The sequence below is a fragment of the Kogia breviceps genome, chromosome 14 (genome assembly GCF_026419965.1).
Source record: "Kogia breviceps isolate mKogBre1 chromosome 14, mKogBre1 haplotype 1, whole genome shotgun sequence".
In the NCBI taxonomy this organism is placed as follows: Eukaryota; Metazoa; Chordata; class Mammalia; order Artiodactyla; family Physeteridae; genus Kogia; species Kogia breviceps.
The window spans coordinates 86,855,677-86,880,654 of NC_081323.1; the positions used below are offsets into that span (position 1 = coordinate 86,855,677).

The 24,978-nt window shown below is 51.1% G+C and overlaps 2 protein-coding genes across 12 annotated transcripts in view; one reads left to right on the forward strand and one right to left on the reverse strand.

Moving 5' to 3' along the window:
- LOC131740513 (zinc finger protein 12) overlaps positions 1-24,978 on the reverse strand; it is an 89,114-nt gene that overhangs the window by 45,875 nt on the left and 18,261 nt on the right. For 8 of the 11 annotated variants that reach the window (XR_010836390.1, XM_067012428.1, XM_067012422.1 and 5 more), the window contains exon 3: positions 16,941-17,005. The gene's annotated coding sequence lies outside the window, so the exon portion shown is untranslated. Of the gene's footprint in view, positions 1-16,940; positions 17,006-17,986; positions 18,114-18,372; positions 18,509-24,978 lie in introns of those variants that run through there. The other 3 variants (XM_059036415.2, XM_067012419.1, XM_067012425.1) reach the window with 3 other exon arrangements.
- LOC136792505 (speedy protein E4-like) lies at positions 3,272-7,875 on the forward strand. The gene is made up of 6 exons (XM_067012440.1): positions 3,272-3,374; positions 4,020-4,078; positions 4,558-4,643; positions 6,392-6,560; positions 6,719-6,823; positions 7,846-7,875. Exons 1-5 carry the CDS (start codon positions 3,305-3,307, stop codon positions 6,776-6,778), a joined length of 444 nt encoding a protein of 147 aa, XP_066868541.1. The 5' UTR covers positions 3,272-3,304; the 3' UTR covers positions 6,779-6,823; positions 7,846-7,875.

A 24,978-nucleotide genomic window follows, 5' to 3' on the forward strand; every position in this document is an offset into this window, starting at 1 on the left:
GAATGGAAAAAGAAATGTAGTGTGTATATTCATGCAACAGATCTTATTCACCCACAAAAAGGAAGGAAAGTTTCTAATTGATACAAAGGGCACTTATGTAGTCTTCAATGACTGTCTGACATTTCCTTGTATAGACAGTGAACATTTAACAATTCCACTTTTAAGAGCAAAGCTTAGTGTTTCTTTGTAGAGACAACAGAGTCTCAGCAGTAGAGGTGCGGGCAAACACGCGCACACAGAGTCAACAGAGATACCGCCCGCTACCTCCCTCCAATCTGACCCCCCGATGAGCCCTGCTGATTTTCCCTCCACATATCCGGACCCTGTTTCCTTCTCTCCATCTTCTCAGACATCGTCTTCCTGGACCACCACGCCAAATTCCTAACCGTATCTGGGTCTCCCGACTTCCACTCCTGCTGAATGCCCACCCCATCCGTGTATACAAGAGCCAAAATCCATTTTTTCCCTTTCACTGCAAACTGGATCACGACACTTCTCATTCAGTGGTTTCCCATCGCCCTTGGCATACATGTGAACTTCTCCAGACCCAGGGTTTTATTTCCTTCTCACTCACTGTGTACTGTCCACACTGGCTTTGGGGTCTGGGAAGGACATTTTCATACAGGTTACCACACGAATGACACTTGAAGACATGAAGCTAAGTGGATATGCCACATACAAGTGGACAAATGTTACGTGATTCCACTTCTGTGTGATCTTCAGAGGGGTCAAATTCATAGAGACACAAAGTGGAAATCTGGGTGTCAGGAGCTGGAGGCGATGGGGAGTCAGCGTTTAATGGGGACAGAGTTTCAGTTTCCCAGGATGAAAACATTCTGGAGATGGATGGTCGGGAAGGTCACACAAGAATTCTTTTTTTTTTTCTTAAGATGATTGTTTCACTAATTTTTCGCTGCGTTGGGTCTTCATTGCTCTGCGCAGGCTTTCTCTAGCTGCGGCGAGAGGGGGCTACTCTTGGGTGCGGTGCGCGGGCTTCTCATTGCGGTGGCTTCTCCTTGTGGCGGAGCATGGGCTCTAGGCGCACGGGCTCAGTAGTTGTGGCCCACGGGCTTAGGTGCTCCGCGGCATGTGGGATCTTCCCGGACCAGGGCTCGAACCCATATCCCCTGCATCTGCAGGCGGATTCTTGACCACTGTGCCACCAGGGCAACCAAGCAATGGGAATTCTTGATGTCACTCAACTGTACCCTTAGAAAGGGCTAATTTTATGTAATGCATATTTTATCAGCATAAAAAGAGAGAAAAGGGAGGAGGAGAGAGGGAGAGAGGGTGGAAGTAGGGAGGGAGGGAGGGAGGGAAGGAGGGAGGGAGGGAGGAAGGAAGGAAAAGCAAGACTCAGACCCCCAGGGGAGGAATGGAAGCATGAGTTGGAGGTTCAGAAGAAGCTTCCTGTGATACTGCATGACCCTGACCTGGCTATTTTCCTCTCTGCATCTCGGCTAACGTGTACTTCCCACCCTCGTAGAAAAATAACCTGTCTTGAATTGGAGATTTTTCCATTTACTCTTTTTGTGCATGTGACATTTTTATTCAGAAAAATAATCTGTCTTGAACTGGAGATTTAGTTTTTTGTTCATGTGACATTTTTATTCAGGGAGTGACATCTCTGGGTCAACAGTGATACCACATTCTCAAAATTGTGGCAAGTAGACTAGAACTTCTTAATTGGAATCGAGGGGCGGGCTTTGGACAATCCATGGACTTTGTGAAATCCAAAGGTGCCCTTTTTGTGTGTGTGTCTCTGTCTGTAGACACCCTCTGAAGGGTGCCTGAGCACCTGTAGTTTTCTAGGACTTTTGCTTCTCAAGACGGCTCTTGGACTCCAAGGAGCCTGAGGGCAGCGGACGTGAGCTCCCACAGTACAGAGCTCTGTACACAGGGTCGGTAAACACGGAGCAGAAGAGCTTCGCCAAACCCCGGGCTGTAACGTTAACGTTTCCATCCAGGGAGCCAATGCACTAGGGATCTGTTCTGACATACTTAGGTCACTCTCATAAGGCTTAACCGTTGCTGCTTCCCCTGAGTTTCCTTGTCCCTGTCCCCACTCTCCCACCAGGCCATGGAAAAGGAATGGGAGGGAGGGGGAGAGTCCAGCAGGGAGAGGACAGGGCACCTGCTGGGAAGCGGTAAAGAGGGGTCCGGACAGCTTGAGGGGGGTGGTTTTGGAGGACGGGCAGAGGTTGGATCAGTGGCAGGGGATACCGTCTACCCCTGATCTCTGGGACAAGTGCACACATAGGTCGGACGGTTCTCTGTGTTTTCCTTCAAACCGCTTGCCAGTTTGGAATGACCGATGATGACATCAGAGGCTTCTGAGCTTCCTGATTGGAAGGACCAGACTCCGTGTCGCTCAGCAGCAGTAGTGGACAATAGCAGCTCGCCAGAGCTTCTCTCCACCGCCAGTTGCCCCGCATCTTGGAGAAGGGACGACCGCTTGTGTGGAGCCCAAGTCCAGAAGAAGAGTTGGGACAAAGCAGAGCCTAGGCTTCGAGGAAGGGAAGACTTTGGGAGCAACCATGGCCAGTCGGCCACCCGGTTCCCAGGCTGACGACCAGGACCAGCAGCCCAGCTCCTCAGGGCGCCCCCCGGACGTGACCGTCTATGAAGACAGCCCAGGACCGGCCGGTGAGGGAGCTGGCGCCAGAAGGCAGTTCACAGGCTCCACCGGTAAGGAGGAAAGGGCACAGGGGGGGAAGGAGCAGCTGGACCAGGTGCCTATGAAAGAAAGGGGACATTCGGAAAGCCAGGGATTGAGGGGGGACAGCCCAGCGGCCGGGGACACGGTCAACCTGGGAAGCGGGAAAAAGCATTAGCAGATGAGACCCAAGGGTGAGAGAAGGGAAGAGAGGAGACAAGAGGGGGTTCTTTTTCTTTTCTTTCCTAGTGGGAGGAATTATCTACCGTGAGAAAGAGTTTTGAGGACAGGAAGCTGGGAAAAGGACAAAAGGAGTCAGGGGAGGGATAGGTGGACACGGACAGAGAGAGATGGAAAGGACTTGGGGCAAGGTCAGCGGTCTGTGAGGCTGGAAGGGATGGGGGTGCTTCAGGGGGGAGGCAGAGTCGGGCTGGGGCTGCGTGGTCACCAGTGGCTGAATTCCCTAGACGAGAGCGTCACGCTCCAGTCTCTTCTCCTTCCTCAGCCCGCTCGGCCGCTTGCAGCTCCCCGCCTCAGCGCCCCGGCCGTAAGAGGAAGAGGCCAGCGGCGTTCCGAGCGGAGGTGGATGGCGCCCCGGCCGCTGAGGCCCAGGACGCCTGGGTCGTGGAGTCGCTGAGCGGGCTCAAGATGAAGCTGAAGCGACAGCGGGTGTCTTCAGTGCTGCCTGAGCACCACGAGGTCTTCAACAGGCTGCTCGGTAGGGACCCCCCCCCCCCCCGCCCAGCACCCTCAGATCCTATACTTGAGAAACAAGCAAACAACAACTGCCCATGACGACGCTTTTCCAGTGGAAAAGAATTCCCTGCCAGTTGCCGCACTCTCCGGCCCTGGCGGACTGTCTACGGATAAAGGATACAGGGGACACACACACGATACAGGGTTAGGTTAGACTTCGAAATGATACAAGCCTACGTTAGATTTAGAAATGATACAGGATTAGCTTCGCTTGCTTTCAACTGTACCCCCTTAGAGTCTAGCTCTTACTGGCCTTTGGAATCTTACCGGTGCGGGGGTGGTGGGGGGATGAGCTGACAAGCCATCTTCGCCCCCCGACGTGACTGTCAATTGAGAAACCGGCCGAGAGTAACGCGATGCCTCTGCAGTGGTACCTGAGTGCACGAGGAAGGGGCATCACCCCCTGTGACTCGGCCCCCCTAGAAGGGGAGTCGCCCCCTTTCCCCCCACAGCAAATGGTCGACCCTCCCCTCTTCCCACAGCTGCAACCCAGGCCGCATCTTGGCATTTCCCCGGGGGGGGGGGGGCGCGCGGTTCTCCCTCTTGGCTCCGTAATATGCACACGACAGCCCTGTTCCCACTGGCAACATCTGCCCTCTTTTCACAGAGGATCCCGTCGTGAAGAAATTCCTGGCCTGGGACAAAAAGCTGGAAGTCTCTGACAAGGTAAGTCACCCACTGAGACGGATTCCTGCTCCAGCGCCTGTCCTGGGTGGGCGCGCGTGGCGCTTCCTACACCCACGTTTCCACTCCCCTCCCAACCTGATGCCTTCTCAGCACTTCCCTCCAGGGGCCTCGAGGTCACCTCTGGGGTGGGAGCCCCAGGTGTGCCCCTTGGGTGGTTGCCGCCTAAGTCCCCTCTCCTCTCAGCTCCTGGGGACCCGCCTTGGCTCCGGTTCATCAAACGCCGTCCACTGCCAGCGGCCCTGAGTCCACGCCCTCACACCCACCGCCTCCCATCCTGGGAGCGTCGCCAACGCTGACCCTCTGTCCTCTCCCCGTCCCCACACCATCAGGCTCACCCGGCACGGGGGTCTCTCCTCCACGTGGCACCACCCATTCCTGGTCCCCTGCTCCCTTCTCCCACTGGTTCTCCGCTTCCAGGATGTGACCTCTCACCTAGGTCCTTTTCCTCTTTCCATCAGTATCTGCTGTCCATGGTGATCGCCTACTTTAGCCGGGCCGGGCTCTTCTCCTGGCAATACCAGAGAATCCATTTCTTCATCGCTCTGTGAGTACCTTGCGCCATCCCCGCCATCAACATTCAACAACACCCTGGGAGGGCTGACGGGGACACACGTGGGGCTCTGGACTTTCATCTGTTGTTTTTAAACCCCTTTGTACTGTTTACTCTGGGTGTGAAAAGGGCAGGATTACCGGAGAGTGGTTTCTTTCTCAGAGGAAGTTATGGTTTTTATACCATTCATTGTCAAAAGAAACTACCCTAATGTCAATTAAAACACTGAACAAAACAAAGCAAAACACTGTAACCTTCTTAACAGGAGAGGAAGAGATAACTGACACCATCCTGCCCCCAAGTAAAACAGACTTGAGACGTTTCTGGTTCTGATTCTCCGGTCTCGCATCCTCCCACATCAGCACCAAGTGTGATTATATTCTGTTTCTTCATTGCTAAGACAAGTGCCACAATTGGGGCCCTTATCACATAGCGCAGATCTGGTGTAAAATGCTCCCCACTGATATTTCTTCCAAGTCTCCCAAGCCAGTCGGCTCTATTTGCCCAAATATCCTTCCAAAACACAGGTCTGACGGCATCGCACAATTTCATTGGCTAATCACGTGCCCAGTGAAGGCCAGAGTTCGGGGTTGGAATTCTACTCTCTCTGCAATCTCTATCACACTGTCCTGATACTTTATCCCTTGGTTTCACTGTTCCTTCCAAACACCCTGCCCTCTAAGTTGCTACTGTGCTTTCTGTCCAGGTATCTTTCCCACACATGTAACTGAAGAAAATGGCCCTATCCTTAAAGTGGGTTCCAACACCAAAACCTTCACTGTGCCTGATCTCCCTAACTTCTGCATCCCGGAGGCACTTTAGTTAAAATCGAACTATAGGGGCTTCCCTGGTGGCGCAGTGGTTGAGAGTCCGCCTGCCGATGCAGGGGACGCGGGTTCGTGCCCCGGTCCGGGAAGATCACACGTGCCGCGGAGCGGCTGGGCCCGTCAGCCGTGGCCGCTGCGCCTGCGCGTCCGGAACCTGTGCTCCGCAACGGGAGAGGCCACAACAGTGAGAGGACTGCAAACCGCAAAAAAAAAAAAAAAAAAAAAAAAAAAATCGAACTATAATGTGATGCTTTGCATTACAGTCATTTTTCTTATCTCCCCCCTTCCCCTTCCCCAGGCCCATGACACTAGACACAACGTGGAAGGCAGGCCTTGTCAAAATGTCAATGCAGCCCCAAAGCACTCAGCACAATTCTTGTCACGTTGCGAATGTTCGTTATTGTGAGTCTTCGAGGCAATCAGCGTTGCATTGGGCTGTGATATAAAATGTTCACTCATTCATTCACCTGATGAAACCACCTAAAGTTCACCCCGCAAGCTGGGGAGTGTGAGGTGATGGGAACGGAGATTCACAAAAGGCTGTGGACTTCGTGCATCCCCGTGAAGCAAACCCTAAACGCGTCACTGGGTGGGAGAGGGAAGAGTGCAGAAACGGAGCAGTCAGCTCCTGCCCTCAGGAACTGTACACATACCTACGACACAGGGAGGGACGTGTGCGCACGGAGAAGGTGAAGGGAACGGGGGTCTGGACTGCGTCCTCGCGGTCGAGGTGTGCGGGGCCCCTTCCGAAGGTCCTGCCTGGCCGCGGCTCCCGGACGGCCGGGCGGCTCTCGGGGACGCTGGGCAGGGCCGGCTGGGTTGCGTGGGGCGCTCAGCCGGCCTCCGTCCTGGGAAGTGGGTCCCGAGTGGAGGCCCTTCCTGTCCCGACGACAGGGACCTGCTGTCTTTCCGCAGCTACGTGGCCAGCGACATAGAGGAGGACAACCAGGCCCCCAAACAGGCCATCTTTTCGTTCCTCTATGGAAAGAACCGCTCCCAGCGTCCCCTGTTCCACAGACTGCGTCTGCAGTTCATCCGTTCCATGGGCTGGAGGACGAGGGTCACTCGGGAAGAGTGCGAGCAGGTGGGGGGCCTGTGGCGGTCGTGGGGGGGGGAGGGCTGCGAGGAGGTGGGCGTCACGGGGAACTCGGCCTGGGCCCTGAGGACGGAGGAGAAAGCACCGGAGGCGGGGCAAGGGGAGGCAGCCCCATCCTCACTGCCAGGGGCTGTCTGTCTCTCCAGATCCAGGCTTTTGATCCAGAGCTCTGGGTGTGGGGAAGAGACCGCACCCTCCTGCCCTAGAGGCCCCGGGACCTCGCAGGCCTGAGGTCATCGGCCTGCCCGAAGGTAGGTCTGCGGGCGCAAAGGAAGGGCTGCGGGCGCAAAGGTGCGGGCGGAATGACGTGTCGTTTACCGAGGAAATCGCAGGAATCCCGCTCCTGGACCCACATCACCTCTCACGCTGTGAAGGGGGCCAGCCGGGCACACAGCCACACGCAGCCTCAGCGCCCAGCCACCGACTGACAGCCACGCACACACACCGGCACCGCGGGCCCCGTGGGCGCCAGACCTCGGGGGAACCAGTGTGTCCCAGACGCGTGGGTCTCACTGAAGTCATTTCACCCAAAGCAACGGGGTCCAAATAACAGCTATGACGAGATGGTGATTGTTTTCCATATACTGTGTTTCCAGTTTCTCTTTTTAATTCATTTTTGGCCTTACATCCCTCAGGGATGTGGGTTCTAGGAATGACCTACAACAAAGTAAATTTCTACAAACAACATATTAGATACAACAGCCTACACGTTCAATAAGATGAATTATGACTAACTTCATTTATTTATTTGGATTCATTATTTTATTTTTGGCTGCGTTGGGTCTGTGTTGCCGCACGTGGGCTTTCTCTACGTGTGGCAATCGGGGGGCTACGATTCATCGCGGTGCGCGGGCTTCTCACAGCGGTGGCTTCTCTTGCTGCAGAGCACGGGATCTAGGCGCACGGGCTTCAGTAGTTGCAGCACATGGGCTCAGTAGTTGTGGCTCACGGGCTCTAGGGTGCAGGCTCAGTAGCTGTGGCGCACAGGCTTAGTTGCTCTGCGGCATGTGGGATCTTCCCGGACCAGGGCTCGAACCCGTTTCCCCTCCACTGGCAGGCGGATTCTCAACCACTGTGCCACCAGGGAAGCCCGACTAGCTTTATTTTCATCCAAATTTGCTTTCAAACTGCTTATGGCCAGATCACCTGTGACTCTTCATTTCCCCTGACTCACCACTTGTGGACCAATGATGCCATTGGTATGATGTATATCTGGACAGTTGCCACTTTGAAATCTGACATCCATCCTCTTTCTCTTACTTCCAAATCACAGAGCCCAGGGGAGAGGAGCAAGTTCACCATGAGGTCAATGCAGACATTGACCACAGCCGTGAGGAAGGAAGGGAGAAGCCTTGTGTGCAGATCATCGGGAACAACAGAGCATCTTCTAGAACGAGCTGAAGAGAGTTTTCGTGTCACACTCCTAGGAGCGGGGCGGGCTGCTAGGCGTCTGTGGCACGAAGTAAGGAATCAGGGCTTCTTCGGGTTCCAGCCTCTTGGAAGGCACCACCTCAATTTTCAGATCTTTTCATTCAAATCTCCCCTGAGATGAACATTACAGGTCCCATTTGTTAGACCCTTGTTGGCCCCAGTCTACAAGCACTTGAAGGTGGACTGTAGGGGCTCAGAATAGACGTGAGTAGCTTTAAAATATATAATTAGAGCCGTAGGGTCGTGACTGATTACTTAACTTTCAGTGGCTTATTTTGAAAATGTCACCTATAAAATTATTGTATCTTTATATTTTATATTTATATATTTATTTTAAATAGTTTTGAAACAGTCTTCATTTTGAAACATCGGGTTCCTACAAACTTTCCTGATGAGCATTATAGCGATTGTATATTTACACACATATATATTTTGACTCACATTTTCAAGAGAGATTTTTGTTTTCATCTATGACATAATATACATTTTATCTATTCCATAATATTTCCATTCTACTTATAGCTAGGTGGGTATTTATTTCCTGCCAATTCTTGTAAGCATAAATTTGTATTTTTTTAGCTCTCATTATCAAATTGTGGGAATTCAGTCGTAAGTTTTTAACTTGTCTCAAAACGTTTGTATGTTATTTTAGATTGTTAAAGAGGGCCGTGTAATGCAGCTTTTTGGGAAATATAATAAAGATGAAAGTCTTCGCACAATCATGATATGTGTGGTCATTACCAGTCGGCTTCGCCTGTTTGCTGTCCAACGAGGTGTTGCTGAATGGCGTTGTGATTATCCAACCACATTTCTTAACTCTGAAAAATAATCCTGAAGTATTTTTCATGTAGAAAAAGCTACAGAAGATGAGGCAGATCTTGCATCATCCAGGACTCCAATACTGAGAGACAAGTGTTGGGTAACGGGAAAGATACCTTTATTGAGGAAGCCGGCAGTCCAGGGAAGAACGTGGACTCATGTCCCAAAGAACCAACTCTCCCCTCCTGAGGTTGGGCTTGAGGACTATATAGGGATAAGAGAATGGGACTACATGTTGACAGAGAGGGTTACAGGCTGCGAGATCACCTCATGGACATTTTTTTTTTTTTTTGCGGTACGCGGGCCTCTCACTGCTGCTGCCTCTCCCGCCGCGGAGCACAGTCTCCGGACGCGCGACCCCAGCGGCCATGGTCCACGGGCCCAGCCGCTCCGCGACACGCGGGATACCTCCGAACCGGGGCACGAGCCTGCATCCCCCGCATTGGAGGGCTGACCCCCAACCACTGCACCACCAGGAAAGCCCGACGGACATTCTTCTGATTGGTTGGTGGTGAGGTCACGGGGACTCAACAGCCAGCCCTGTGGTTCCAACTGCTCTGGAGTCTTCGTGCTTGTGGGCAGCACGCAGTTAACTTCTTCCACATGCGGGGCTTTCAGTCTCTGCAAAACAGCTCCATGGACGTGGCTCAGAAAATTACCCGATAGCCCTTGAGGAGGAACTAAATGTCCTTGACTTTGTTCAATGGCCAAAGTATGATTATTGTGTCTTTGCTGTTTTTTTGGCCTCACCACGCAGTTTGCAGGACCTTAGTTCCCTGACCAGGGATCAAAAACAGGCCTCTGTTAGTGGAAGTGCAGACTCCTCACCCCGGAAATGCCACGGAATTCCTGACAGTACACTTGTAGGAAAAAAAGAAAACCAGACCAAAAGGAACACAGTTGTAATTTGTATGGAAACACAAAAGACCCCGAATAGCCAAAGCAATCTTGAGAACGAAAAATGGAGCTGGAGGAATCAGGCTCCCTGACTTCAGACTATACTACAAGGCCACAGTAATCAAGACAGTATGGTACTGGCACAAAAACAGAAATATAGATCAATGGAACAGGACAGAAAACCCAGAGATAAACCCACACACATATGGTCACCTTATCTTTGATAAAGGAGGGAAGGATATACAGTGGAGAAAAGACAGCCTCTTCAATAAGTGGTGCTGGGAAAACTGGACAACTACCTGTAGAAGTATGAAATTAGAACACTCCCTAACACCACACACAAAAATAAACTCAAAATGGGTTAAAGACCTAAATGTAAGGCCAGACATTATCAAACTCTTAGAGGAAAACACAGGCAGGATACTCTATGACATAAACCACAGCAAGATCCTTTTTGACCCATCACCTAGAGAAATGGAAATAAAAACAAAAATAAACAAATGGGATCTAATGAAACTTAAAAGCTTTTGCACAGCAAAGGATACCATAAACAAGACCAAAAGACAACCCTCAGAATGGGAGAAAATATTTGCAAATGAAGCAACTGACAAAGGATTAATATCCAAACTTTATAAGCAACTCATGCAGCTCAATAAGAAAAAAACAAACAACCCAATCCAAAAATGGGCAGAAGAACTAAATAGATATTTCTTCAAAGAAGATGTACAGATAGGCAACAAACACATGAAAGAATGCTCAACATCATTAATCATTAGAGAAATGCAAATCAAAACTACAATGAGATATCACCTCACACCGGTCAGATTGGCCATCATCAAAAACTCTAGAAACAATAAATGCTGGAGAGGGTGTGGAGAAAAGGGAACTCTCTTGCACTGCTGGTGGGAATGTAAATTGATACAGCCACTATGGAGAACAGTACGGAGGTTTCTTAAAAAACTACAAATTGAACTACCATATGACCCCGCAATCCCACTACTAGGCATATACCCTGAGAAAACCATAATTCAAAAAGAGTCAGGTACCAAAATGTTTATTGCAGCTCTATTTACGATAGCCAGGACATGGAAGCAACCTAAGTGCCCATCAACAGATGAATGGATAAAGAAGATGTGGCACATATATACAATGGAATATTACTCAGCCATAAAAAGAAACGAAACTGAGTTATTTGTAATGAGGTGGATAGACCTGGAATCTGTCATACAGAGTGAAGTAAGTCAGAAGGAGAAAAACAAATACCGTATGCTAACACATATGTATGGAATCTAAGACAAAAAATGTCATGAAGAGATTAGTGGTAGGACTGGAATAAAACACAGACCTACTAGAGCATGGAGTTGAGGATATGGGAAGGGGGAAGGGTAAGCTGAGACAAAGTGAGAGAGTGGCAGGGACATATATACGCTACCAAATGTAAAACAGATAGCTAGCGGGAAGCTGCCGCATAGCACAGGGAGATCAGCTCAGTGGTTTGTGCGCACCTAGAGGGGTGGGATAGGGAGGGTGGGAGGGAGGGAGAAACTAAAACCACTACAAGAGGAGAAAGCTAACTGTATGATGACCAGACTGCAGCTATGACATAAGCTGCTCCACCCTGAGCACACCTGAACCCATGGCTTACACAACTCCAGGAACGGGCCTCGTGGAAATGGCAACAAACCAGCACGGGAGTTGAAGATTAACTGTGCGGGAAACGATCTACATGACACTGAGCACGCCACTGGCTGAGCAACGTCAAGATGACGGTCGGCGCCGACTGTGCTACTCGGCACGCAGCCCCCACCGGCACAGCCCAGAGATGGCCCGTCTGTTCCCTCTCCACCCCCCTGCCCTCTAACTGGCAACTGGGGGATGCTTCGGGGGACACTGGTCCACCATCTTCCCAGGTGGCCGGCTTCCTGAATACAGCATCTCTCTTCTCACACCAACCCTTGTCTCTGGAACACTGGCTCCTGAGCGACGAGCCGCGGGACCTCAGTTCTGCTCCAGCCGATTACATTACTAGTGGTCAAGCCTCATTCACGCGAAATCAATCACCACTTTGAACCGCACGGACTGCCATTCCACAAACAAAACTAGGAGTGAATCACGGACAACCGCCCATCCCACATCAGCGCTGTCGGCTGGCGGAGCTCATGAACACACACAGCACACTTTACAGAGCCACACACATCCCCCTTCCACGACTTCTCCAAGTGGCAGACACAAACACGTTCATTAACACACCCACAGACACAGCCTCTAGGTAACAAAGAAAAATATGCAGCAAGAGCATATAACTTGAGATTATGCTTAGTAATCAATGTTTCAGGTTTCTGTCTTGCTTAGAAGTGACCTCGGTTATCCAATGATTATCCGGTAAGTAACACACTTTACTATCAGTTCAAGGGTTTACGTAAGCTGAAGATCTTGGAATTTATCGACAAGCTAACACAGTACAAAACATAGTTACGGTTGAAATAAACTTCTCAGAATAAAAATTTCACGTGGTTCAACACAAATTTACATTTTTCATAACCTTGAATATTAAGTAGAAGTCATGTTAGCTTATTTGATGGGTACACCTATACAAACTGAGGAAGAACACCCAAATTTAGGAAGAACAGCGTTATTGTCAATGTTCCAGATGATTTTCTATTTGGTGATGGGTTACGTGGCTTCCCACGTTCACTTTTATCTAAAGGGAAGCTTAGAAAATTGCACTCTTCTTGCATTTTAAACTTTAAGAAAATGCATTTCAGCAAACCTGGATAACAAATTAGGAAAGCAATCAGAACTGCAAATAGTTAGGGGTTTTAGGTTACTTTGAAAACACAAGGGAACAACCCAAGATATATGTGTCTCAAAAGACCACTTGGTCCCGTTAAGATTCCACAGACAGCCTTGTAATCGCAGAACTCAGAAGTGGTTACACATTTCCCACAAGCCACTTGCTCAGCGTTACCTTAACAGTGTCCCCTCCCTCCCCTGCTTGGGGGCAGAGAGGACCCCTCTCCTTTCCTGGCTGAGATTCCTTTCAGGAGTGCCTAGAAAGCTGAAGCACTGGAATTCCATTAGAGAAAAGGTATTCCTCAGAGGACGGTAAAGGACAAAACCCCAAGAGGACTTGAACAGCTGCGTCCCTGTGTCAGAGATCTCCCACGCGGGGCTGGGGCCAGATGACACAGGACAGCGGGGGCCCAAGGGCCGCAGTCCTAGGAAGCCGCTCCCCAACCAAAAGAGTCCTCTCGCTCGTCAGGGAAAATGAAAGGTGTTCTCAGACACACACAGCCTCCAGAGCCAGCAAGTGAGGACCCCACCTGCCTGGGCTGTCCCACGCGAGTGGCTGATGCAGTGCCCAGGACCAGAAAGGGGAACTAAGATCCAACAGAAAGGGAAACACCAGACCGACGCATTCCTCCCCCCGCCCCCGCCTCCCCCCGCAAAGAAGCTGCACCCCAGGAATGAACAAGCGGGCTCCTCTGGAACTAGGAATCTGATCCACAGAAACGTGCTGATTTTGAGAAACTTTTAAAATGCACACTATCCAACCTCTCTAAGTAACAAAAAGGAATGAATTACATAGCAAGGCTGGAAAATACAGGAAAAAGACAAGAAACCTTGGAAAAGAATGTTTACTAACATGACTCCAACTGGAAAAATTTAGAAGCATTTAAGACGACTCTGAAAGCCAATGAGACAAGGAAAACAAAACACAACAAGACACAACAAGACAGCACTGGGGCAGGAAGACGGGCAGTGGACATGAACAGGCCCTTCGGATAAAACCAGAAATACACCAGTCTGAAAAGACCACAGACTGAAGGATTCCAACGACGTGACACTCGGGAAAGGGCGAGAACACGCAGACAGTAACGAGGCCAGCAGCTGTCGGGGGCTCGGGGGCATTGGCGGGGAGGAGCAGGAGGCCCCAGGGGTGCTCCGGGCAGTGAAGTGGTTCTGGGTGGCACTGCAGTGGTGGCTGCAGGTCATCACACTCGCCCAAACCTGAATAGCAGGACACAGAGAGGGAGCCTTAATACACACCACAGACGCCAGGGGAGAGTTAGGTGTCAGCGCTGGTCCGTCACTGACATGACGCGCCACACAGGCCAGAGACGTGATCAAGGGAGGGAACCCAGAGGGACGGGTATAGGAAACTGCTGTCTGCTCGATCCTCCTGTAACCCTAAAACTGCTCTAAAACCTGTCTCTCAATTAAAAAGAAGAAACAGCTTCTGAGTACGTGAAAATACTCTCAACCTCATTCCCCGTTCAGAAAAACCCCAAGGGAACGTCCATACGGTTGACCGGGGCCTAGGACCCGCGGGAACACGCCGCGACCTCGCCCCTTCCTGGCGGCCATCGCGCTGGAGCCCAGAGTCCCCCTGACTTGACCCACCGCACCCCACCCCGCGTTTCAGGCCGTCCACCGGCTCTAGACGTGACATCTTTCGATCACATGAGTCACCGTGCCAATTACAAGGTTCCCGATTCTCCACGGGATGAAACCAACACCAGCACAGAGGGGAGGCTCTTCACTCAACCTCAGGGTCTGCCTGCATTCACGTCCCGCTGTTCCTCACAGGAGGCCCACATCCTAAGGAAGGAGGTCCTTACCAGCACCTCAGGAGCCTCATCCAGCCCACCTCACGCTGCTCTGAGAGCCTCGCCAACCTCTGCAGCTACCCAAGTCCTGGTCACTAGACGGCCGTCACCCTTCCCAGAGTCACTGGGCTACGGGCTCTGACAAGGCATTTAAAACCAGGCTCTCAGGCTTCCCTGGTGGCGCAGTGCTTAAGAATCCGCCTGCCAATGGTGGGCACACGGGTTCGAACCCTGGTCCCGGAAGATCCCACATGCCGCGGAGCAACTAATCCCGAGAGCCACAACTACTGAGCCTGCGCTCTAGAGCCCGCGAGCCACAACTACTGAGCCCGCAAACCACAACTACGGAAGGCCGCATGCCTAGAAGCCGTGCTCCGCAATAAGAGAAGCCCCCGCAGTGAGAAGCCCGGGCACCGCCACGTAGAGTAGCCCCTGCTCGCGGCAACTAGAGAAGAAAGCCTGCGCGCAGCAACAAGGACACAAACGCAGCCAAAAGTGAATAAATTAAAATTAGAATAAATAAATAAATAAATAAAAGCAGGCTCTGCTTTGTCAGCACTCGGGAGTGCCCTACGTATCGACAGACAGGATTCCCGTCCTCTCCTGTAATTACGTCTGTGAAATGCCTCTCCCGAGGAGAACAGAAGCTCCTGGAAGCAGAGAACTGCTTCTGAAGATCACATGCAGAACCTGAAGACATTGGATGTTTCTGTCTAAGATAAAAGACACAACGCTGGATGGTGTGAAGGGTCCCCAAAGCCAAGAGCCAGGCAAGCAGGACACTTCCTCTGGGGATCCTTCCATCAGCAGAGCAGAAATTGTCCGTGGCCACAACTGGCACTCAATTCGCTTTGAGCTGAGAAGCACCGTGTGATTCCACAGGCTCCCCAAAGGGTAATTACTCCCACTGTAAGAAAGCAGATGGCCTTTCAGGCAGAGACGCAAGTACAGTCTTCCCAGCTGGCTCAACTGTGTGAGCTGATGGTCACGATGGAGCTGGGCCCCAGAGCTCCGCTCTCCCCTCAAACCCCCAACCTCACCCGCACCCTCAGCTGAGGAGCTGCTTCCCTGAGAACACAGAAGCCATCCGAGAACTTCTCCACCTGCAACCCAGCTCTGCCATCCCCTCCCCACTCCAGGACCCCGGGCAGCAGCTCTCCCCTCTCCCACACGCATCTACTGGATCATTCCCACTGTTATTTCTCCCATTACAACACAACACAACACAACATCCTCCCCTGACCTCAGCTCCTACCCCAGCTACTGGCCAATTTCTCTTTTGCCCGTCACGGAAAAACGTCTAGAGAAAGTTAGGAACAGAACAAACCCAATTCTCCCACTCCTCTCTCCTAAGCCTCTCCGCTCAGGATTTGACCCCACAGATCCATCCAAACGCATCATCAGCGAGTTATGACCTCCCCCTAGCGCAGGGCTCCATGGTTAGTGGCTCCACAGAACGGCATCCTCGTTTGTCCAGTCACCCAGGGAACCTCTAAAGCGCTTCCCACATGGAGACAAAATGCTGTCATTAATATTTTAGGAGAAATACTCCGCGTGGAAAATACACTTGAGCTGCTGTAGGAAAGAGGCAGCAGCACAGAAAAAAAAGTTTCTGTAACTACAGAAATGAACAAATAAGCTATTTTAATGGTAGCAAGTATGGGATGAAGGGGAACGAATAAAACCCATTTAGACTAGGACATTAACAAGCCTAATACTACAACGTGGTAACAGAGAATGCAGAAGGTCGTTAGAATGAACCCATTTTTCTGGGCAGGGCGACAGGCTGGAGAACGCATCGGTGAGCCGGCAGGGACAAAAGGAGAAGGCCAGGGGCGGGGGAGCTGTAAACAATCATTTTTGGATCTACTGCACCGAGTAATTTGAGGTGCCCTCGGGACCAACTCCACAGAGATGCTGGCAAGTGGCTGCACAGACGCATCTATCTGGTCCAGGTGGGAGAACTGACAGAGCTGCACGATACAATTCGGGGGGAAACAAGGATCTGCGCCAGAGGCATCACTACGCGGTGTGTAATGCGACCCTGTTAGACGGTGAGAGACAGAGAGGGAAAGTTACGTGAAGGGTGACAGGGCAGCTCCTCGAGACGATCCTCACTGCATCCCTGGATTGAGCACTGAGAACAATGTACCTATGGGACAACACGGTTCCACTGAACAGAAGAGCCATACACACCGAGTGCTGCCCGGACAGCACGCTCTCCGCTTACAGGAGGCCCACGGAATGCACCAGTGTCAACACGTCAGGGGCTGTCGCTCAGGAAGCCTAGCGGCCCACAGCGGGATCCTCACGGAAACCTTGAACGCCCAAGAACAGAAGGGCTTCGGCAGGACAATGTAAGTCAAGCAAGGGATGGTGTTTTGCCACCAACGTCAAGAACACGAGGCTTGTACTGCGCCTATAAGAGGATCGTGAGATCTACGCACAGAACTTGCCAGAAACATCTGGTACTGACCTGCTCCTCTACGCTTTGCATAACCACATCTTTTACCAACTCCTACTTTCCGATTTTAAATTTTCAACTATTCGCATCCCAAGATGTTATTACAAAACAAGAGCAGTACATAAATACATAAACAGCAAAACTCACCGGAGACTGATTCATTTTCCGCTGCCCTTGGAACAACCTGCAGGCCTGTGACAGTGGAGGCGGACCTGGAGAAGGAAAACGCAGGCAGTGAAGCTACGACTGAAGCGGCTGGGGGTGCACGAGCACCCGCCCGCGCTCCACAAGAGACACCTGTGGGACACCCGCCCTTTCACCTTCAGGAGGGCCTGTTACAATGACGAGGAAGCAACCACCCTCAGCTCGGTAGCTCCCACGTGACCCTGGTAACGGTGGGGATACTGTGTTTTCAGGAGTGGGTGGACACTGAATCCTATGCAAAGAAACCTCCGTTGTTCAATATGAGATTAAACATTGCTTAGAGTTTCTCTCTTCTCACCAACTCTGGTAAGAGCTTAAGAGCAGAACATCCACCGGATACCCAGGATAAAGGGATACACTCGGGTGCCTTTCAGTCTTCCAATTATTTGTACAAACTTAAGGGCGACGCTCAAAAAAACCTTTTACAAAACTGACTTTAAGGAGACAGAACACCTGCCCTAGGAGCTTGGAGCCCTGTTGACGACCCCACGTGCACACCCGGTGAGGATCTGGGACGAGTCACCTCCCTTCTCAGGCCCAATCTCTTCCTTCCTCAGCCGAGGCAGCAGGACAAAAGCCTCGCACACTCATCCTGCACGAACTACACTGTGCGACTCCACAGGGCACAACCCAGGGGGGCAGCAGACGCTTAGATTAGACAACCAGGGTGCTGATGGGCCTTGCGAGACACGTGCGAGATCCCGAAACGGCGACAGGAGGACGACGACGAGGAGGATCGCGGTTGGAGGCAGGCGTGGACGCGGCACGTCCCGGCCGAGCCTCTGGCCCCTGCTGCCCCAGGACACCCGCAACTCACAAGTCCCAGGGGAGCCCCATCCGGAGCAGCCGGCCCTGTCCTCCAGCCCGGCCCCTCCACCTCCGGGAAGCGGTCAAACCCTCCCGGTCGCTCTCCCGCGGGGGCCGGCCCGGGTTCCCACTAGCCCCGCACGGTACACAACCGCCTGCAGGCCCGCACACGCACCACCTACCCGGTCGGGACTCGCTCACCGGCCCCGGGCTCCCGAGGCTCCGGGCCGGGGGCTGCTCCTCCGGCGCGGTCCTCTCCCGGGGTCCCTCCTCTCCGCCTCCCGAGGCCACGGGGCGCCAGGAGCCGGCTCTGGCCCGAAGGCACAAGCTCCCTTCAGACCCACGTCCCTCCCGGGACCTCCCTCAGCCGCGCGCGGCACACGGTCGGGCGCTGCGTCGACGCCGACGCCGACGCCGCCTGCCCGGCCCCTCAGGCCCAGCCCGCCGCCTCCGCGGCTCGCGCTCGTGGGTCCCCGTTGCAGCCTTCGCCCGGCCCACGCGAACCCTCGCCCGCTGGCTACCGGCCCGGTCGGACGGCGTCCAGCCCCAAGGACCCCGGAATCCTCACCCGCCAGGCGCCACGACCTGGTAACCACGACCACCGGGGACCTGGGCACGCACAGGAAGCCAGGGCGGCGCGGCGACGCTGCGCCAACACGCACAAACCAGGAGGCGCACCTGCGCAGGAGGACGCCAGAAATCCGCCGGCCAAAGCCCGCCCGGAGAGCCGGACAAGCTCCAGGACTCCATTTCCCACAAGGCTCCGCGCCGTCAAGTTAGTGAGCGAATGAAATCGCTCCATCTACTCAGGGCGGGGAAGAGCTGCTGGGCTGCGGGTTGCGCCGCCTGGACCACGGACTCAATCGCCCATTTCTCTTCACTCCTGTTAGGGATCAAGGAAAGGTGTGGCCTCAAGTGGGGGCTGTGTGATGGCCTCCAGGGTCCCTGCTCCTTTCCCTGCCCTGAGACATTTCGGGTTACATCGGAGATTTCCCCCACCACCAGGAGACGGGAAGGAGTGTATCATGTTCGCTTAACTGAAACGCTACAACTTTTATTCAAATCCTAGGATATAATTAATGCCCAGCCACGATACAAGCTAATATTACCCACGGAAGCAAAGGAAAATAGAAATCGCAGCTGTTTCGATGACACAACCAACGCATTCAGAACTGTACGACAAGCAGAAGGTACACACACACCGAAGACACATACCTGCGATCTTACCTCTTACACAGGAAACTGTTCATGTTAGGTAAAAATACCATTTGTCAGAAATGGAATCATAAGGGTAATGATTCATCACTATTGTGGGGGTGAAACAATATAACTGTGTTCTCGGCCAAGTGTTTCTTAAAAGCGGCGAGGGGAAAAGTTAACAATAAAATCTCCAGGGACTTCCCTGGCCGTCCAGTGGTTAAGACTCCTAGGTTCCACTGCAGGGGGCACGTGTTTGACTCCTGGTGGGGAACTGAGATCCCGCATGCTGCGCAGCGCAGTCTCATTAGTTCATTAAGTAACTGACGAACAAAGAGATAAAGAATAAAAATAAAATCTCCCGCCAACCGAGAAAATCCTCTCCACAAATGTAGAAATCAAGAAAACGGTTTCACTGTTGAATAACCATTAAACCTGACTCTGCTGTGCACCACAGGCGAACCACTAATGTTCGTGCAAATGAAATCAACTCACCTGTTTTTTCTATAGCTCAGCAGATAAAATCTGTCGCATTCATGTTCTCAAGATAAACGGAAATTGGTCTCATGTGAAAAGACTTGACACCACCATAAAAATGGCATACGTCCTTTCAGAGTACATCCTAAATTCACCTGGGAAACTCGGTGGCTGTCCATGCTACTTACTTAATATCCTTTATCCAAAGGAGAAAGACAACTTCTCCTATCCCTCTGACAAGCAGGTACTTACAGCTCAGAGCAAAGTGCCTAACACCTGGCCTAAAGTCCCCTGGTGACAGAGACATAAAGAAAATCTCTCTCAGGTCCTTAACAAAAACATTCCTGGGTTGTAATGCTCGCAAGAGACTGATTCAGCTTTTGAAAAGATTTAGATACTTACAAAAGGGACAGAGGAAGTATTTACATTACAAGCATCTCGAGGAAATCCTCTAAAAACGGAAATTGGAAGTGACGATTCATCCGAATGAATAAGCACATAAGCCAGTCCTCATTCCCCCAGCGGAACTGCCACGTTAAATTAATCCTGCACAAAATGTGTGCTTCTCCAAAACTGTGCTTCTCCAAAACTGCGCTTCGAAGCGGCTGCCTAGAGCCAGGAACGGTCTCTCCCGGTTCTTGCTGCTGTTGACTGTGGCCTCCGCCTGAATTCTCACCGATGAAACGCTGCTTGTGTGGGAATGACAGCGACCACGCCTCCTCTGAGCCTGAGTTTGCAAACCTCCAGGGCGCAGTGCCCGCATTTTCCATTTTCACCAGGTAAACACGTCAGCTGCACTGAGTACCCTGGAAGCACCTTGGGTGGGCGGTGCGCCCATCAGCCCGCCACCAGGCCTCCAGTTCTCACCTCACCCACGTGCACAGACCGGGTCTCAGCAGGAGACTGGGGTGGCCTGTGAACCCCAGCTGCTGGGCCCACCTCAACACCTCACTCTATCCCTTCAGCCCGGAGACGTGGGGGTCTCCCCAGCCCCCTGCCCTGTACGTTGCCCTGGACACTCTCTGGAAGTATTTCTAGTACAAGCTGTCTTGAGGAAATGCTCTGAAAAAGGGAATAACAAGTACGGGGTCATCCAAACGAACAGGAGGTCCAGCAGCAAGCTGATGTCTCTCACGACTCTGCCCTCTCTCCAAAAGGCGAAAAACCGTCATTTCATACATTTCCCCCTGTTTAAACTTGTTTCGGCGAGGAGGGTAAACCTGGACTCTGCAGTTTCACCTTGACCAGAAGCAGCAATGGCCAACTTTTAGTTTGGTTTCATTAAGATCTCTTCATATATATGCATATTTACAATATCAACCTTTCTCTTTTCGTATCTGCGTTTCTATTAAATACAGATATCTTCCCTATTTTGTCAGTTATCTATTTTTACTGAAGTATAGTTGGCTTACAATGTTTCAGGTGTACAGCAAACTGATTCGGTTACATGTATGTATGTAAGAATATATGTATTCTTTTTCAGGTTCTTTGCCATTATGGGTTATCACAAGATATTGAAGGTAGTTCCCATGGCTATACAGTAGGTCCTTAGTGTTTATCTATTTTACATACACAAGTGTGTATCTAGCAATACCTGTTCTTTATCTTTTTAACTTAATTTGTTACTCTTACATTCTGTTATACAGACACATAACAACATATTTTGTGTTCAGATCTTTCACTTTCGCTTCATACTTTTCATCTGCTGTCACACTGTACGTGAAGAAGCCTTCCCCATCCTGCATTTCCTAAGTAGTTGCCTGTGTTTCCTCCTGTTTATTTTTGGTCTCTTAACATACCAGTTTTATCAAGATAACTGGCACCTCTCTTCAGGATTTGTAAAATCATTTTCCTCTAAAAGTCTCTCAACCATTTTTTTCAACACTAACACATCTACCACAGCCAGGGGACACAACGTTTGAGAAGAAAACTCAAGTTTCTAATCTAACAGAAAGGGACAGGTTCTTCTTGGAAGCTCAGCGACACGTCTTAGTTTAAAGGCAGGGGAGGGACTTCCCTGGTGTTCCAGTGGTAAAGAATCCGCCTCCTACGGCAGGGGACGCTGGTTCGAAGCCCCAGAACGCTGGTCGGGGAGCTAGGACCCCACACGCCACGGGGCAATCAGGCCCGCGTGCCGCCACTAAGACACGACACAGCCTAAGAGAAAGAAGTATTTTTTTAAAAATAAAAAAATAAACGCAGAGGAAGCAGGAAAGTGACCGTCACATGTGAATTCCTTCTTATTCGAAACACAGGTCGTAGCAGTTCGCTTGGGCTGCGTCACAAAGTACGACAAACTGGCGGGCTTAAGCAACACAAATGCACTGTCCGACGTTTACGCAGGTTGCAAGTCTGAGATCAAGGTGTCAGCAGGGTTGGTCCCCTCTGAGGGCTGTACGGGAGGATGTGCTCCAGGCTTCCTGGTGGAGAGGGCCGTTTCCTCACCAGCACATGCACTATTTGTACGTACCAGGAAGGTGCCTGGGCTGAACTCCGATCCCAGGGCTGCTTATCCACAGCAGCACCAGGCTGCTGGTGGGGTGGTCACGGACCCGTTGGCAGGAGGATTGGAGGCTGACACAGACGTCCGCTCAGCTGTGGACCCATGGCCTGGCCACAGCCCTGCCAGAGGCTGCCTGGCTTAAATCCAGGTCACGGTTCACCTCCCTCCTGCTTATTTCATTCAACGACGCCTTGAACACCCCCTACTGCACCAGCCTGGGTGGCACATCCCACCCGGAGATTTCCAAATCAGAAACATGTCAATTGAGAAAGTTAAAATGAGGCCCTAGCTCACTGCTGTGGAATTAGAATCTGTGAGGCTGGGTCCAAGCATCTGTGTTGTAGTATTTTCTCCATGTGACTCTCATGCCGAAAGGACTGTATTGACAAAGCACTTCTGCTTCACTCTACTGATATTTCTGCACTAGAGCTACAGCCACTGTGATATTCAACTGCAGACACAGGATGAAAAAAGAGGAGGGGATGGGACAGTTTTGTTTGTCTCTGAACACGCTGTTACTGAACCAAACTTGGGTCCACTCGGCTGCACGCAGTAAAGCCAATCGCCCGACACCGGGTCATGGCGAAGGAAAGCGCAGCGTTTACGGCAGGGCAACAGGCAAGGGGTCCAGGTATCTAGGGCTCAAAAGGCCCCGCTGCCCAACGGCTTTCCGGGAAGGGTGTCTGCAGACGGGGTGAGTCTGTTGGTGGAAATGTACAGTGGTGCCGCCACTATGGAGAACAGTGTGCAGCTTCCTCCAAACACTAAAGCTAGAGCTACCGCAGGACCCAGCAATCCCATTCCTGGGCATATACCCAGAGAAAACCATAATTCGAGAAGACACACGCACCCCAGTATTTATCGCAGTACTATTTACAATAGCCAAGACGTGGAAGCAAGTTAAATGTCCATCGACAGAGGAATGGATAAGGAAGCTGTGGTACATGTATGCGATGGAATACTACTCAGCCAGAAACAAGAATGAGATAATGCCATTTGCAGCAACATGGATGGACCAAGAGATTATCATACTGAGTGAAGGAAGTCAGACAGAGAAAGACAAATACCATATGATATCACTTCTATGTGGAATCTAGAACAATGAAACGAATGAACTTCTTTACAAAACGGAAATAGACTCACAGACATAGAAAACAAACTTATGGTTACCAAAGGGGAAAGCTGGGGGACAGGGATAGACCGGGAGGTTGGGACTAATGTATACACACAACTGTATATACAATAGGCAATCAACAAGGACCTCCTGTACAGCACAGGGACCTCTCCTCAATATTCTCTACTGACATAGGGAATTCCCTGGTGGCCAAGAGGTTAGGATTCTGGGCTTTCACGGCCGGGGCCGGGGTTCAATCCCTGCTCAGGGAACTGAGATCCGACAAGCCACACAGCGTGACGAAAAAACCACAAAATTCTCTAATGACCTCAGTGTGAAAACAACCTGAAAAAGAATAGATATCTGTAAACATGTAACTGAATCACTTTGCTGTACACCGGACACTAACACAACATTGTCAATCAACTCTACTCCCAATATAAAATTTAAACCGTGTTTAAAGTGAATTACAAAGGAGTGGGGTGAGGGGGGGAGCTTGAGGGCTGTGTGGTCAGCTGGCGGACATTCTTCCGATTGGCTGGTGGTGAGGTCATTGGAGGCCAACATCAGCAGCCTTCTGCTTCCGGCTGCTCCAGGGGCTTCCTGCTTGTGGGCAGCGTGCAGTTAACTTCTTCCACCTGCCGGGGGCCTCCGTCTCTGCAAAACCGCTCCACGGACGTGGCTCAGAACAGTCTCGACAGACCCGCAGGAGAAACTAAAGGTCCTTGACTATGTTTCACGGCGACACTAGTATCACTTGCTCCTTTTCGACTGTCTTCCTTTCTTTTTGCACTTTCTCACTTCTCCGATTAAATTGTTTGTTTCGAACTCCGGGAAGGCTAGGAGGCTACAATTTTCTAAAGACAAGGAGCAGGCAGAGGACATGGGGAGAATCCATCCCAGGAAGGCCCCACAAGGTCCTGCTCACTGACAACATCAGATTCAATCCGGGCTGTTTACGCCATTTTTGGACAACATACCAACACATCTTAAGCTGGGTCCCACCCGACTGGAGCACATGTGGACAAGGTGAGGTGGGATTATGCAAATCCAGATCTGAAGACGAGATAAAGCAACCAGGGTATTTCACAGTATACAAGAGAACTTTTCACCGAGACAGAACACTAACCTTCTAATATTTGAAAACCTGTTAACCAAGAGGGACAGTGAACTTCTCTTTGGTTATACAAGGACCCAATCAGCTGTGATGGTTGAAAGCATGATGAATGCAAAGCTGAACTCATTTGCCTCTTAACAATGGAACGACTACAGCAGAGGGACACAGGTCCTCCAGCAGCAGTGCTTTTCCCAGCAGTGTGGACCCTGAGGAGAGCCGGGCTGCGGCAGCTCGGGAGGGCCTCAGGCGCTCTGTGCATGGCCTCTGAGACCTAGAACATCTCAGAAAGTCCACGAGTGCAAACCAAAGAGACACTCAGTCCCTGCACCTTGGATGAACTGATTGGACTCTACGTATGCATGGCCTGGGCCAATTAGAAATATGTAAGTGATGATCAAGAGACAAAAGAAAACTCTGGGCACATCCTGAACAGCAGAGACACTTCTCATCAAAGTCCAAACGGTAATTCAAAAGCAAGATTCAGAGCCAAAATGTGGACACAGCCCAAGTGCTCATTGACAGATGAATGGATAAAGAAATGTAGTGTGTATATTCATGCAACAGATCTTATTCACCCACAAAAAGGAAGGAAAGTTTCTAATTGATACAAAGGGCATTTATGTAGTCTTCAATGACTGTCTGACATTTCTTTGTATAGACAGTGAACATTTAACAATTCCACTTTTAAGAGCAAAGCTTAGTGTTTCTTTGTAGAGACAACAGAGTCTCAGCAGTAGAGGTACGGGCAAACACGCGCACACAGAGT

Bases quoted from the DNA above. Each gene is read 5' to 3' on its own strand.
- LOC136792505 (XM_067012440.1), top strand. From the start codon at position 3,305: ATGAAGCTGAAGCGACAGCGGGTGTCTTCAGTGCTGCCTGAGCACCAC. The intron at 4,644-6,391 runs GTGAGTACCTTG...GTCTTTCCGCAG, and splicing joins ATCCATTTCTTCATCGCTCT to CTACGTGGCCAGCGACATAG. The intron at 6,561-6,718 runs GTGGGGGGCCTG...CTGTCTCTCCAG, and splicing joins CTCGGGAAGAGTGCGAGCAG to ATCCAGGCTTTTGATCCAGA.